This window comes from Lutjanus erythropterus, chromosome 8 (assembly GCF_056507025.1).
Source record: "Lutjanus erythropterus isolate fLutEry1 chromosome 8, fLutEry1.hap2, whole genome shotgun sequence".
In the NCBI taxonomy this organism is placed as follows: Eukaryota; Metazoa; Chordata; class Actinopteri; order Lutjaniformes; family Lutjanidae; genus Lutjanus; species Lutjanus erythropterus.
In genome coordinates this window covers 17,140,459-17,155,435 of record NC_139324.1, presented here as the reverse complement: position 1 = coordinate 17,155,435, position 14,977 = coordinate 17,140,459, and the positions used below count along the sequence as shown (strand labels likewise).

Sequence of the window (14,977 nt, the reverse complement as noted above, 5' to 3'; positions counted from 1 at the left end):
AGGACATAATTTCCATTACTAAATAATTTAAAAACAATGAAAAGTGACTCTGTCAGAGACACTGGTAAAAAAAAATAAAATAAAAACAAGACAAAGCTATCTCACACACGTTTAATCAGTGAAATGATACTTGTGTTGCATTAGCGAATACAACTTTTTGCACATTTCACACAGGATAGTATTCAGAGTATTCAGAGATGGAAGCAGTATGTAGGCCACTGGGCTACAATGAGCGAGAGGGAGGGCCACAGGAAGAGGAGAGCAAACCTTTGCATCCATATTTTTTGTGTCTGTGTGTGTGTGTGCGTGTCAGCTTCTCTTATGAGGCTCCTCATCACCATCATAAATCCTTAACTCTTCATGCAGAATATAAACCCCGCCGGTGACATCTGGATTACATGCAACCAAACACACGAGACATGTTAACAGACCACAGTGATGTAAGAGTCTGGAATGTGGTTTTGTTTAATGACCCCACTCATGGATTTATTGTCTCTTATCAGGGACAATATGTATGCAAGTTTATCTGATTTAATAAAGTGATTTCAGATGATTTGTTATCTCATATGAAAGCTGTCTTTAAATATAGAAATGCTCTGCATATTTACAGGATTGATTGCTTTTTGCAAAAAGTAAACAAAGGTACCTACGTGTGTTACAGTTATGGTCATCTCCGGTTCATGCTCTGCGCTGATGGATTATAATTTCTCCCTCTCAGAGCCCAGATGAGGACTGTGCATATCGAGATTAAGGCCGATAGATAATCCGATCACAGTGCTGTTTGAACTCATGCGGGTGACCGCTCATTCAAACAAACAGTTTCCCATGAAAATTTAATGAGGGACGCATTTTTTCCCCATGATTGTGATTTTATGGGTAAAATATTTTTGTCATTAAACCCTGAACATGTGACATACATCAGATCACTGCTGCCACAGTCTGACCTTCAGAGCCGCCCAAGGAATAAATGAACTAAGCTTCTACTTAGGGCCCGAGAGGCCACCAGGGGGCCCCCAAGAGAGCTTGAGATGCTCCACAAGAGAGCTACACAGAAAATGGGGCCAAAAACTCAATGTAATAACAGGCTGGCAACTTAATACATGTTGTGATATGTATTAATGTGAGGTGCTGACTTTAAAAAGTGATAAAACAGACATTTTCTGATATTATAAAAGCACTTTTAATATAATTTTAAAATGTATTAATTTAAATTTCCACCAGATGGCGGTATCACACCCTGAAAAGCATCTTCCTGTAAACAATCACAGACCACCCATTTATAGAAAAGTTTTAAAAAGTCATAGAATAGAACAATTAAAAGTAAGGCAAAGACAAAAACTAAAAAAAATTTGGCATAAGACTGACGAAATATGAAATTCATCATACATTTTGGTTGAAATGTGTGACAAAAATCATTTTGTAAACCGTCTGACAAAAATTGTTGTTATACTCTTGTTATGAGGTCGATGACCTGCATGCACCTGTTAAGGCAAATCCAACAACACAGCAGTCGTGTTGTTTTGAGGACAGGTAAGTAAATTAAGTCAGCCAAGATAGGGGAAAAAAGGGAACTGAATCTTTATGAATCTCATAGTGTTTTTGTGTGTTGGGTGTGAAAAATGTCTACAGTGGTCTCCTGGCACTGCCTGAGGTCATAGTCACAATATCCAATAGAGAATCGTCCCTGGAAGAAAAAAAAAATAACACTTCTTACAACACGTTGACTCAGATACATTAAGCACTGTAATTCTGACACTGGCAGCAATAGATAAAGATGAATATTAAAGGGTAACTTTAGTATTTATCAACCCTGAGTGTATTTTCCAATGTTTTTGAGTCTAAGTGACCAATAGAGTCAACAGTTTTTGAAGCTGATCCAGTATTGAAGGAGAGCGCTGCAACCATCAGAGGTAAAACTGAACTGCACCGTAACGCCTCCAGGACAACTGTGCACCATCAAAGTAAATCCACTAAACAAGCTTGTTTTTGCCACGGACAGGTTCACATTGTTAATGCTGTCAGACACTTAAAATAACAAACATGTTCAAAGATTTTTTGCTTCTTGCTTCTCTCCCGATTTATTTTATTCTAATGTGGTAAATAAAATGTTTATTTTGAACAAACCAGAGTTAGTGATTGTTGGAACAGTGGAAAGATTTTTTTTTTCTGTTTCTGTTGAGTTTGAATGAAGATGATGATGACAACGATAATGTTTCTGAACACAGAGTCTGGCTGGTGGCTTTGGTGAGAGCAATAATTGCTTCTGGTTAAAAAAAAAAAGGATCTTACTCTTTACCAAAAAGGTCTTTCTCTATAGGATCCATTCCATAATGTTGTGAGTAGGGATGCAGTTTACAGGTGCATTCTGTGCATTTATTTCAGTTTTTACATGGACTTACATGGAATTTTATAGACAGTTTCCAAAGTCGCTGCGGTCATTAGTGGATGATGTTGAGGACAATGAGTCTCACTGATAATGACGATGTGACCAAAAAAGAGGGTAGGTATCACCAAATGCCTTGAACTCTGCATGGTGTTGGATCTTGAGATGTTTGCTTGTGTCGAGCAGCTACTTTTCATGACGTGGTATCAGAGTAGTTTTATGAGTACGAGAATGAGAGGACAGTATCAGACGATCCCCAGTTGTGTGACACTTAGATGCACAATCTGAGCATGTCTGTGGCAAAAACCAGCACTTTTGGTGGACTTTCAATAAAGCTAGTGGCAAAGAAGTGTGAAGTCTCACCTTCGGTCTCTTGAAGTAATCCAGCCCTCGTCCTATCTTGATGATCCAACCATTGTCAAACCTGAAGATGCAATTAATTTTAGGTTACTGCCACGAAATAAAGCCACACTCTTAGAAAGTGTAATGTGAAATACTGTAAGCAGGTTTGGTATGAAATCCTCTATGTATGAGTTGCGTCTGTACCTGATCTCCCTGTCATGTATGGTGGAGGAGTACTGCAGATCCAGAGTCACTCCCTGAGCACCGAGACTCTCTTTCACCTCAGCCAGAGCGCTGCTCTGTTGACCACCGTCTGTCTGCAGGACAGTATGAATGGCAGTGAAACAAAACTGAACATAACACAGTTCGCTACTTACATAGTGTGACCTCATTAGTTCAATAACCTACTTCCTCCTGTGTCGTGAGGAGATGGATCTTTGTCACCTTGCAGGACGCTTTTAGCAGCATCTCACAGAACCGCAGGAAGTTGTACAACTGAAGTGGAGAGAAGAGGGGGAGGGGTTTGCTTGACATATTAGGGTGAGTTTAGTGAAGTTTTATGTTGAGATCAGTGTTTTCACCTTACTGGTTCTTCTAAATTTGATACAATACCTTGAAAAATATCTATATTCAATACCATTTTCAATACCATGAGGAAAAATTATCTCAATATTAAGAGCTAAAAATTTTAGATTTTTACAGAAACTACAAGGCTATAACATGACAACAAGTATTCATCTGTAGCAAATGAGACGACTGACGAGATGAAGACAGCAATATGAGGTGAGTCAGAGGAGACCGGACTATGTGGCACCGCTGCAGTGTGTGAATGTGTCAACTCGCTATCAGAGAGAAGTGACAGTGAGAAAGTGCTACTGCTAGTATCTGTCTATCAATACTGCAAAAAATAAGTATTGAAAGCATTTTAAATATTCCGTATCAATATTTATTAATGTTTTTGACAACACTAGTTGAGATTAAATTCAGTATCCATATATAAATATCAATATATGGGTACAGAGTTCTTAATGTTTTGTAAAAAAAAAAAAAAAAAAAAGAAAGAAAAAGAAAAAAAATATATATATATAAAGATGAAAACAAAGGTCTTACTTGGTGGATGTGCCGTATGTATGGATCTTCTACCCAGACCTCTGTGAGTAAACTGCTGATGTATGGCTTGAAAAGAGCCTCATAACTGTAACCAGTAGCATCCTCTGCTATTCTTATCTGCTCATGGTATTTCCCATCTGACAGGAAAGGGAACACAGAAAGAAACAAGAAATAAGAATCAGAGGTAAGCACAACAGCAGCGTGCAAAAATAAAATCCCATATTTAGCTCAAACACGCACATGTTTGCTCAACTCATTTTAGCCAAAAATGAGTCTGCATTTCTCCCCTCGGATCAAGCAGGTCAGAACATGCCTACTGTATGATAAACCTCAAAACAGGGAAAAGTAGGCACATTATGGTTATACAGTAAAGTGAAATGAGTGTGTCATGGTGTAAAGTGTGTCTTTGAGACTGCAGCTCGACCGTTCTCCCTGGAATACTAAATCACCTCAGATTTTCTGCATGTCACTTAGTTTGTGGTCATTTCATTAAACACAAATTTATCAAACAACATGCAGCATGTAACGTAGGTAATATCAACTGACGTAGTAAACTTGTAAATGAAAACTTGTCTCAAGGCTTTCAGAAACTACCATTTTTAGTTATTAATTGTGCTGTTGATTGATTATCAGCTGGCATGTTAAGGACCTTGAAGCAGACCCTACATTACTACCTGCTTTGATAACATGTTTGTAGACACAAGGGTGCCAAAATATAAATGGTTAAAATATGTAAGGGATAATGTACAGTGAGCGGGTCATTATTGCAAAATATACTGCAGGATGCTAAACAGAGGGATCTTGAATGACCCTGGCTGGATTTATTTCACAATAACAACCTACTTACTGTACATTATACTGCTTATTACATGGCACATAATCGAGTATTTAACAGAGCTGTGTAATAATACTAAATAAATATCTATTAAGCCAAATTCTGGGGCCCCCAGTTCTTGTCCCACAGAATCTGTTATTGAGCCTTGAGTTTTGTGTTAATTACCTTCTTTCATCTGGTTCACATGAGCTTTGATTTGCTCTGCTCGGTCCATGTAGCCCTTGATCTTATCCCTGTAGTGCCCTCTCTTTGAGTCATCTTTCACAGCTGCTGACAAGAGAAAAGAAACAAGTATAAGCCATGGTTAATGTCTTTATCACGCTGGTCTCTACTGTGTGTGGATATGTCTGAAGGAGGGAGACAGAGACCTTTCAACACGTCTATGAGCAGCTGGATGCCCTCCTGGTAGCAGACCAGAGACTCCTGGAAGCGGCCGCTCTGGTCCAGCTCCACTGCCCGCTTCAGGACGGAGATGGCGGACGTCTCCATCCCTGACACATGATTCTGTGTCATTGTTCCGTCTAGCCTTCGTCTTTTTAGAAAATCTAGAAAACCAGCAGTGTATTCATGCTTATTTACCGCCAGGAAAGTTACTGAAAGAAGTGGTACCACCTTCCTAACTTGATAGCTACTCAGGTGCGCCACAAAAATAACTCCCGGAGCAACTTAATGATTGAATAGTAGTCCACGGTTCTTAGTCGGGTGTAGTTTAAACAAAAGCATACAGCTAACGCATCGATGTTTCAATAAAACATTATTATACTGAAAGAGTATGCTTCTCTTTTTTTAAATCTCAACATTCTAAAATAACTCTAGGAACCTTGAGGAAGCAATGTTTTTCATATCGGTGCAGTTTCAATGTAACTCCTTTGCACTTCCGGTGAATGAAGATATCTAGGAGGGAACCCCAGACTGGCAAAAGATCTCGCGAGAGTGCTCATTTGAACCGAAACCATGACCCGTAACCAAACGTTTTCTGTCCTTAACCTACCAAGATTTTAACCATACTGTTGTCACTTTATAAACCACAATTACTTTGTACAAAGTACACGTTGCAGTGACAAACGAACGCTTCTAAATATCGCGAGATCTTCGCTAATCTAGGGTTCCCCGCGAGACACAACGCTTCTTCCGTTGCAGACATCCATGGGGGCAACTAACCTAACATGATACTAACGTGATAGTCCATTTGTCGTTGTTTTTCGGCTCTTATATTTATGTTATACGTGTAAAATTGGTCAATATGATGTGAAAATATTTACATTTGTTTGTTGTTTTCATAACGGACAGTTAAGTTTGATCCACGCGTTTATTCTGCGATTGGCACGGCTGTAACCTTGGCGTGCATGACTAGTTTTACGGTGACTTTACACAAAAATAAAACATGTCGGTTGTCTGTCGCGGTTTGAGCTCTTTATCAGTCAAGGTAAGCACATTGCTTTCAAACTTGAACTGTCAAACAAATAAATGTTTCTTGTAGTTTTAAGTTAACATCTCAATTCAAATGTCTACACGGGGAAGACATTTAGTAGCTAGATGTGAGAATGTACTGTCTTTTTTTGTCTTGAAATATAGTTGCTAAATTATATTATATTTGAATTTAAAAGCCAGGCAGATATATTTGGCGGCTGATATTATCGGTCCATACCTGTATCGGCGTGAATGTTATCCAGTATGCTCCGATATGAAAACTTTTCCCCACAGAAGATAATGCAGATTGTTTTTAATTATTTTCTACTTTTAAAGACACACACACACACACACACACACACACACATACAATGGTGGAACAACTGTAATCCACAGTATTAACATTATAGCAAAATCGGCATACTGTGTGCTATTAGAAAACAAATCTGCCTGCATTTATATTGCTGTATACTACAATGCTTTGCTTTTAATTTTGTCTCCTCGCTGTTTGTCTACGTTTGTTTGTATGTGTGTATGTCAAATTCCTTTTATGTGTGTACACACCCTTGGCAAGTAAAGCTGATTATGATTCTTTTTACAGATCCTGACAGGAACAACACATTTGTCACCCTGCCTGTGGTTTGTGCCTGTACGCAGCAAATTTCACAAAGCAAGAATCCCACCAGAGGTAGGAATCAAAGCATTTTGTTTATATTTTGCTTACAGGGTTCATATTAGTAAATTAAATTACGTAGGACTTAGGAGGACGTAGGAGTCCAGATGTAAATGATTAAAATTACTACTATGTGTTTTTTTTCACAGCTTTTTGCAGAAAGATCAAAAGATCATGAGAAGTATGGAGGTGATCCAGACCAACCTCATAAACTACACATAGTGACACGAGTTAAAAGTGTGATGCGAAGACCGTACTGGGAGAAGGAGATGGTGAAACACCTTGGGCTTGAAAAGGTAAGATGTTTGTTCTGTTCCAAGCCCACAACACATTGGTTGCCTCCTCTGTAATGCTGTAAAGTTAACCGAAGATAATTTGACAATGGGAAGGAAAAGGAAAGGAAAATCTTGGTTTGAAGAAGCAGAGATGAGTTCTGCTGTAAGAAGCTAAGCAAAGTTTGTGTGTTATATCTAAGGTTACATTTTAGCCACCTAAAAAATTAATATCAGATATTGATTTGTTTTTATTAGGTGGCTAAAATATGTTTTACTGCTGACCCTGTCCACAGCACTACATTGCTAATATCCCTACACTGATGCTCTTGCTGCTTCCGCATGCTGATCTTGTGTTGGTAATATACTGACGATGGATAAGTGCCTCATACAACCCCACTTCTGTCCCTTTAAGATGGTTAGCAGTGATTATATCGCCTCAAGCAGGCATAGCATCTGTCCATTATAAAGGCATGAAGACCATTTATTTTTATATTTTCTAGAGGCAAAATTCAATTGGATGTGTAACACTCAGTCTTGATTTTTTTTTTTTTTGCATTTAGGCACACGTACCTGTGATTCACAAAAATACACCTGCAGTCAATAGCCAACTGAAATTTGTCAAGCACCTCGTCAGGTAAGTTGAACATACAAAATGTTGGTAACGTATCTGTCCTATATCGTGCCTGTCAAGTCTCTGTAAATCACCAAAGCATACAGCAAAAGAAAATCTAAACAGAGGTAGATTTACAATTTGAGTTATACGAGAGGATTTATCTTCATAACATTCATTGACCAGACAAATAGCTTTAATGGGTATTTATTGAAGGAACATTTGAAGAGACTGTTTGATTTTCAGGATCCAGCCACTGAAGACTCCCTACGGACTCCCTGCTGAACAGGACATGGCGGACACTTACATTAACAGCAACGGAGAGCTGATTGTTCGTCGCCTACTCCAACCTGTAGACCCCAAGGCTATTGAATCTTAGCTCTTGATTTCAATCATATCAGCTCATTTGTTCAGAAATATCATGGAAAATCCTGTGCTCCACTGAGATTCTGCTGCACTGAGAAAACTGTTTATTTTGTCCATTTTGTTATTTTGTTACAACTGAAAATCTGTAATCTGTTTTCTGTGACGGTATAATGACAGGTGATGGTTCAGATTACTTGTTAAACATGACTTCTAAAAACTCAACATAAATTAAAGACCTTTTGAAATGACTATCATCTTCATGTTTTTTCTTTTTTTTGGTTTTTTTTGCAGACACGTTCTCTCTCACTTCAGTCAGTCTGCCAAAAGCAATACTGGCCCCTGCTTATTCCTTTGAAGGGGAAGGTTTGGACCTTCTTGCTTTGAGGCTGCCCCAGTACATACTGTATGGAAATAAGAAATCTTTCAAAATGATGCAAAACGTGCAGTCCAATCGGTTAATCAATCAAGCCATTTAACTGCAGCTTTAGAGTGACACTGCAGATGAAACTACAGAGAGCCAGCAGTGTTTGAGGAGTCTTTTCACCGCCACAGACAACAGATTAAATGGTGTGAGACGCTCCTCCTCACTTCCTCTCACTGCCCTTTACACTGTCGTGAAGCACACAGTTCCCCTCAAAGCCCCGGCCAACCTTAATGTGAGCAGATCTGAAATCAGTCACAATCATTATAGAGATCTGTGTGGGTGCATCAATGTGATACAAGCCCTATTTAACATTAAAGGGGCACTCCACCAACTTTACACAAGACTGTTTGCCAGGGAGGAAGGGTCCAACAAAGAAATGTCACTGTGTTCCTTTATGGGAATTGTAGGATCAAGTGTTTTCACCCGTACTAGCACCTAAAACTCAGAATGCTGCTACATCCATCTCTTACAAGTACCCTAACTTTATAAAGAGCTGCACAAAATCACATGGGCACACACTTAAATTCCTTTTATACTTTTTATTAAGTCTGCATTAGTCAAGTCAAACTCTTGCTACAAGGAAATGTGTAAAAATGTATTCTGATGCTAAAAGATGATCTTGGCACTCATGCATCATCACATCAGACTCAGGGTTACAAGGAAACATGAAATAAACAGAATGAGAATCTAAGACAAAGGTTTAAGGATTTAGCCAATGAAGAGACAAAATCAACAACACAGTAAAACTAAGAGCTAGATGATATTATATGACTGGTGCAATGGCTCAGTGACATGTTCTCTATCCTCCACAATTTGATGCTTCCTTGTTCTTGAATTACTTCTTTAAATATAAAACTTGGCAGACAATTCATTAAATAAGGCTCAAATTAGGACTGCGACTAACCATTTATTTTCATTAATTAATCTGTTGATTATTTTCTTGATTCATTGTTTGGTCTATAAAATGTCAGAAAATTGTGAAAAATGTTCAGTGTTTCCCAAAGCCCAAGGTAACGTCCTCAAATGTCTTGTTTTGTCCACAACACAGAGACATTCAGTCTACTGTAATGGCGGACTACGAAACCAGAAAATGTTCATTTAAGAAGCCGAAATCAGAAAAAATTGACTGTTTTAATGAAAAAATGATTCAAAACAATTAATCAATTATCAAAATAACTGGCAATTAAATTAATATTCATAACTGCTAAATCTTATGCACCTCTAGCTGAACCTGAGGCTTTGTTCAGGCTGCCAGCCCAGATCTGTTTTTTGGTATATCCAGACTGTATCCAGATTGATTTCAGAAAGTTTTGACACCAAAAAAAAAAAAAAAAAATACATGAAATGCCATTTTTGCAAACTGGATTGAAACCACATTTAGAGGGGGCTTGAAATTCAATTCCAATCAGATTTCTACAGATGTGTCTCAACTTGGACGCTCAAATAGGATTTTAAGCTTCTGTTTCACTCCCAACATAACAACAGCGGCAAATCCAGTGTGACGGAAATGCATCAGAACGGCTGAGCGGGGTGGATGCTGCTACTAGCAGAGCAGTATGGAGGAAAACAGTCTGTGCACCCACGCTGAAATGAACTGTCTGCTGGCACTGCTTCCACGCTGGAAAGCTGCATCACCAGCAAACGGATGCAGTTAAATACGTCGATGTTGTTACTACAGCAACCCATGCAGATAGGTTGGTTGGTGATGTCTGGACACACAAATCTGATCACTAACAAATACAGTGCAGACAGTCTGTCTTAAAGATCTGATTAAGGAAACAAATCTGATTTGCCTGCAGTCTGAGCAAAGCCTAAAATGCTAACTGTTTTTATAAATAATTTAATTTGAGAATGAAACATTAAAAGATGGAAGTTTGTAATGAATGGTGAGTCACTGAGATGAGAGAAGAAATGAAAGCGGGCTGTCTGCTAGACTTTTGATGAGGTAGCCCTGAGAGAGAAAACCAGATGGCTGTCAGTGTTTCTCAGTCGTCTTCAGAATCAGAGTCTGAGTCGTAACCTCGCCCTCTGATAGTTTTCTTCTCCACCTTTGTGAACTTTGTGGTGGACCTCTGTGTCACTGTAGGAGGCTCCATCAGGTTACCACTAGAAAAGGAGAGAAAAAAAAGTGACGTTTAAATCAATGTACGTAATGTTTTTATCAGCACGACTCTGATACTGAAGCTGTGAGGAGGGAGCCTCCTGAATGTCTCACCTGTAGTTAATAACATCTGCACAGCCGAGTCGCCACTCAAGCATCTCTGTGGGAAACTCGTCTGTGTTTCCCAGGTCAGTGAATCCAACCACATAGTCCTTTGTTTTTCCGTCTAATAGCAGGGCCAGTGTGGGAATAACCTTGATCCGCAGCCTCTCTGTCAGAAACGGAGCCTTTTCCACGTTCAGTTTGATGAACTTGGTCTCAACGTGCTTCTTTGCCAAAATGGCCAAGTGTTTGTCGAGGATCTTACACCTACATGAAGGGGACAGAGGACAGAAGAGCTTCAGCAGTCTGATGGCAACGCACTCTAGGTACTGAAATTAAAAAATGAACTCCAGCTCAAGATTAGTTTCATTACTGACTATTTTTTCAAATCATTTAGTATAAAAAAATTGACCAGCTTAAAGTGATGCCTTACAATTGCTTGTGTTGTTTGATACAGAACATGAACTGATTATCAGTACTGCTGCAGGTTCATGTTCTGTTGACTGACTGACCACTTTATCTTTTTAACACTAAATTACTTTTGTCAATACACCTGTTACTCCATTTATGGTGGTAGGTAGGTATATTCAGATAAATATGAGCTTTGACTTACAGGGCAGGAATTATACCATAACCAAATAGCCTCATTTTAAACTGTTATACTCGTGATCATACTGCCTGCCAGAGCAGCCTTTGTGTCACAGAACGTCTTGATTTCGGACCACATTTTTTTCTCAGCTCATCCATGGCTGCAGCAATGCTTCATCTACAGATTTGTCTTCTGTTTGTTCTGCATGATGCGGTTCTCAGCAAAAATAGACAGAGAAAAAGATCTTTTGATAGAGTATTGACCATGTCTATCTGTATAATATGTCACTGATATGAAAAAAATTGAGTGAAGATCAGGATTTTTCCAGTGCATTCTCTCTCTCTCTCTCTCTCTCTCTCTGGATTATATTGATGCTGAATTGACAAGAAGACTGTCTGACATATGACACATTTTATCTGGTGTTTCTAGATTTCTGAGTTTTGGCAGACATGTGAGGAATTGGTAACATGTCACATTTCTTAAAGGTAATTATTACTTCCTACATTTTGTCCGTGATTCCCCCCAAAATTTGTATTAACTGACGGCCAAACTGGCCTTGCCCTAAAAAAGTACTTAATTCTATGCCTGGTCTTACCTGAAGGTGGAATTTCTGTAGAAGTGGCAGACAACATTTTTGCTCTCCTTGACTTCGCCGAAAAAATCTTTCTCACTTGGGACTTCTCTGTACTCTCCATGGCCTTTAGACAACCACTCCTTAAAAACAGAGCACCCAGATGAGTAGCAGAACAATGAATCTCAAAGAGTGGAAAAACTGGCTTTTACATTGCATGAGAACATTCGATCTCTTTTGTTACCTGATTTGGGATGTGAACAGTGGCAAACCAGTTCTCCCATGAAAAATCCACTAGGATGTATAGACAAACTAAAAAAAATCTCTTGTAAAACTAAATTACTTTTCCTTAATTTTCTATTGCAAAACTGTTTTCTAAAACCCCTTTTTCTTTGCTGAACTGAAAAAACACCACAAGTATATAACTCACAATCAATGAAAACATACTTTTGTTAAAATGTTTAAAAAATGACAGAATTCAAAATCAGGCTGTCACATAATAACAAAACTCTTTCAAGAAACACAATAGACAATTATCACTCCCCTTAGCAGGCTTGGAGATACGTGCTGGTTAAAGAAGTTGCATTGATACATTAAATATTTTTTGCAGTGGTCGCTTTTGTAAATGTTGCATTTGCTGTTAAAAGTATAATCTGCTTGATGAGTCTTCTGCAGTAAGATAATACAATTCAACGTATCAGACAACAAGTTAAAAGAAAACATCAAACATACCTGCTTCTGTTTCTGGGCTTTTTTAAGTGCCTCTAATCGCCTCTCCTTCAGTCTTTCCAAATCGTCTTCATCCATTTCATTCAGTTCCCTCAACTGTGCATCCAGCTTCTCCTCCACCAGCTTGGTTGACTGCTCCACAACCTTTGCTATGATATCCAGTGACTGGTTGGCCATGGTTGTCTGCTCAGTGTGACACTCTCTGAAGAACAGATCATGTAAGATGAGACATGACACATGACAGCACACAAGTTAATGAAAAGACACCAGATGACCTCTTGTCTTTATCTGCCAGAACATGCCACAGCACTGCATCGGAGAAAAAAAAAATGGCTGACTTTCAAGGATTTTTCACCACAGAAAAATGTACATTTTGTTTTAATCTGGCTTTTAGTTTGGAGTAATGTTTTATCCTTACTTTATAAGTTTCAGTTATCGGTTTTTATAATAGTTTTGTTAATAGTGGCATTTTTTTTATTCTAGTGAGTTTTACTAATTGATTTTTAACATTTTTATTGTTTTATTGTTGTAATTTTTATTCTTGCTAAATTTTTATTTATTGTTTTTCTATATTGTTTTAATTTTGCTATGTGAAGCACTGGTCTGAGTTAGTGCCTGGGTGATATGTTGACTTTTATTGTATATTTGATCTCTTTTCTTAATTCAAGTTTAATATGAACATTTTTCTCAATTTGTGTATTTTTTTTTTTATTTAGATTTATTTAAAATGATTATAAACACCAGTAAAAGTTGACTTTCAGTGCCCTGATGTCATTCTGGACAGTAAAATGTTGCAAGTGCAAAATATCTTGCCTTCTTCATATATCTTTGTCACAAAGGTTTGATAACCACATTTTAGGTATGGCATTGGTCAGTATATCGATATCAGAACTTTTTTTACTCCCTAATGTCGGTATCGGTCGCACCCAACTCACACAGAAAGTACCAGTAAATACTGAACATAACTACCACACCATCATAAAGGTATGATTTTATCCCACAGCTGTTGCACTGGATTAAATTTGATCTGGAAAGGTTTATCGAAAAAGTGGCAACTCACTGACATTTGCACACTGTAACAAATAAGCTATATGGTTATTTTCCCAATGTTACACTGCACACAACTGTCAGACTGAGCAGCGCGTAAACAGTAAAGACAAAGCCACAGTAACAGGGCACACCTTGTTTTCACCGGTTGTTAGCCACTGTTAGCTTAGCTGCGTTGACATACTTTGCTATGGTTGCTTATTGTTCCGACATTTTCCTGACATGTGCAGCTAATTAATACACAACAATTAACCGACGGATGTAACGGTGGCGAGCTACAAACTTTCGCCCGTAATCAGGGAAAAATCTAGACAACACTGGTCCTTATGTTAGCCTGCTGCTAAGCTAGCTAACATTAGCTCTGCGAGTTTCATAAATGGTAACACTCGCGCGGATATTAAAAAAGATCCTCATCAACGCGTGTGATCATGATATCATATAAGATCATAAGTTATAAACACACTGCCGTTACACAGGCAGGTTACCTGATGAATTAAAGTCAGATCCTCACCGACACTTCTGTCCGTGCGCGAAAAGCAAAACGCTTGCAGCGGATGTGACATCACAGTAGGCCCACTGACGTCAGACAAACTACATCTAGGCTAAATTAAAAAAAACATACATATATATTTTATTTGCAGAATTCCATATTCAAAGGCAAACAATCCTTTTAGGCTGTGCTGATTCATTTAAAAATATCGACTTCAAATCTGAAGCATTTATTTTACGTGCTGAAAACAAAACCTTACGATTGATACAGATCTGTTTGTATTTAACTAGAATAAACAATAAAATAATGTTAGAAAATTAGGACTTATTCCAACTTGGGTGACAAGAAAAATAGAAGTATAACAATATAAAATATGAACTATTGCACTACAAAATATATGCAAAAAAATGATAAACTGCAGCTGGGTATCACAGGTATCTTGACCATACAGTGTGTTTATTGTGTATTCCATGCTTGCAAGCACACTGCAAAAAAAATTAAAAAGAAGGGAAAAATATGTTGATATTAGAGTCATCATATGAGAATTTTAACCTTTGAAACATCACTGGTATTTAAAAAATGATGCTAAATACCTCTTTTGACACTAAGAAAAAAAGTCCCCGGTACACAACGTAGAATAATTCTTTTCTTTTTTCATTAACAGTGCTGGTACAGAAAAAGTTAGCTACGGTGCAACTGAATGGAGGTGTTGAATGAGCACTTGAATATTTTTTAAAAGCTTCAGTTAAAAGGTTCACTCTCTATACTACAATTAATGGATTCTGTATCATTTTAAACGTGATGTTGAAAAGGTATCAAAATATTGGTACTTTACAAAACCTAAATGAACTTTTGAGTGTCAAAGTATTATATTATATTGTATTATATATATATATTTTCCCCCATCAAAGAGACTGTTT

General features: G+C 37.9%; 3 protein-coding genes across 5 annotated transcripts; 1 reads left to right on the top strand and 2 right to left on the bottom strand.

The window, feature by feature from the left end:
- Positions 1–1,156: 1,156 nt before the first annotated feature.
- On the bottom strand, positions 1,157–5,437 carry mitd1 (MIT, microtubule interacting and transport, domain containing 1). Of its 2 annotated transcripts, none has more exons than XM_084724735.1 (7): positions 5,039–5,437; positions 4,836–4,940; positions 3,836–3,972; positions 3,134–3,220; positions 2,930–3,042; positions 2,747–2,807; positions 1,157–1,684 (listed from the first exon to the last, which is right to left on the bottom strand). In XM_084724735.1, the coding sequence occupies exons 1-7, from the start codon at positions 5,181–5,183 to the stop codon at positions 1,589–1,591; spliced, it is 744 nt and encodes a 247-aa protein (XP_084580861.1). In that variant the 5' UTR covers positions 5,184–5,437; the 3' UTR covers positions 1,157–1,588. The 2 variants fall into 2 exon arrangements, with proteins under 2 accessions (XP_084580861.1, XP_084580862.1); XM_084724736.1 differs by having other exon boundaries at positions 4,836–4,937; positions 5,039–5,423.
- A 356-nt stretch (positions 5,438–5,793) lies between these two features.
- mrpl30 (mitochondrial ribosomal protein L30) lies at positions 5,794–8,102 on the top strand. Its single transcript, XM_084724737.1, has 5 exons — positions 5,794–6,096; positions 6,682–6,768; positions 6,903–7,049; positions 7,589–7,662; positions 7,885–8,102. The coding sequence occupies exons 1-5, from the start codon at positions 6,055–6,057 to the stop codon at positions 8,015–8,017; spliced, it is 483 nt and encodes a 160-aa protein (XP_084580863.1). The 5' UTR covers positions 5,794–6,054; the 3' UTR covers positions 8,018–8,102.
- Positions 8,103–10,288: 2,186 nt separating this feature from the next.
- txndc9 (thioredoxin domain containing 9) lies at positions 10,289–14,144 on the bottom strand. 2 transcript variants are annotated; one of them, XM_084724733.1, is made up of 5 exons: positions 14,053–14,144; positions 12,524–12,722; positions 11,816–11,934; positions 10,644–10,898; positions 10,289–10,534 (listed from the first exon to the last, which is right to left on the bottom strand). In XM_084724733.1, the coding sequence occupies exons 2-5, from the start codon at positions 12,695–12,697 to the stop codon at positions 10,414–10,416; spliced, it is 669 nt and encodes a 222-aa protein (XP_084580859.1). In that variant the 5' UTR covers positions 12,698–12,722; positions 14,053–14,144; the 3' UTR covers positions 10,289–10,413. The 2 variants fall into 2 exon arrangements, with proteins under 2 accessions (XP_084580859.1, XP_084580860.1); XM_084724734.1 differs by having other exon boundaries at positions 14,079–14,132.
- Between the last annotated feature and the right edge of the window lie 833 nt (positions 14,145–14,977).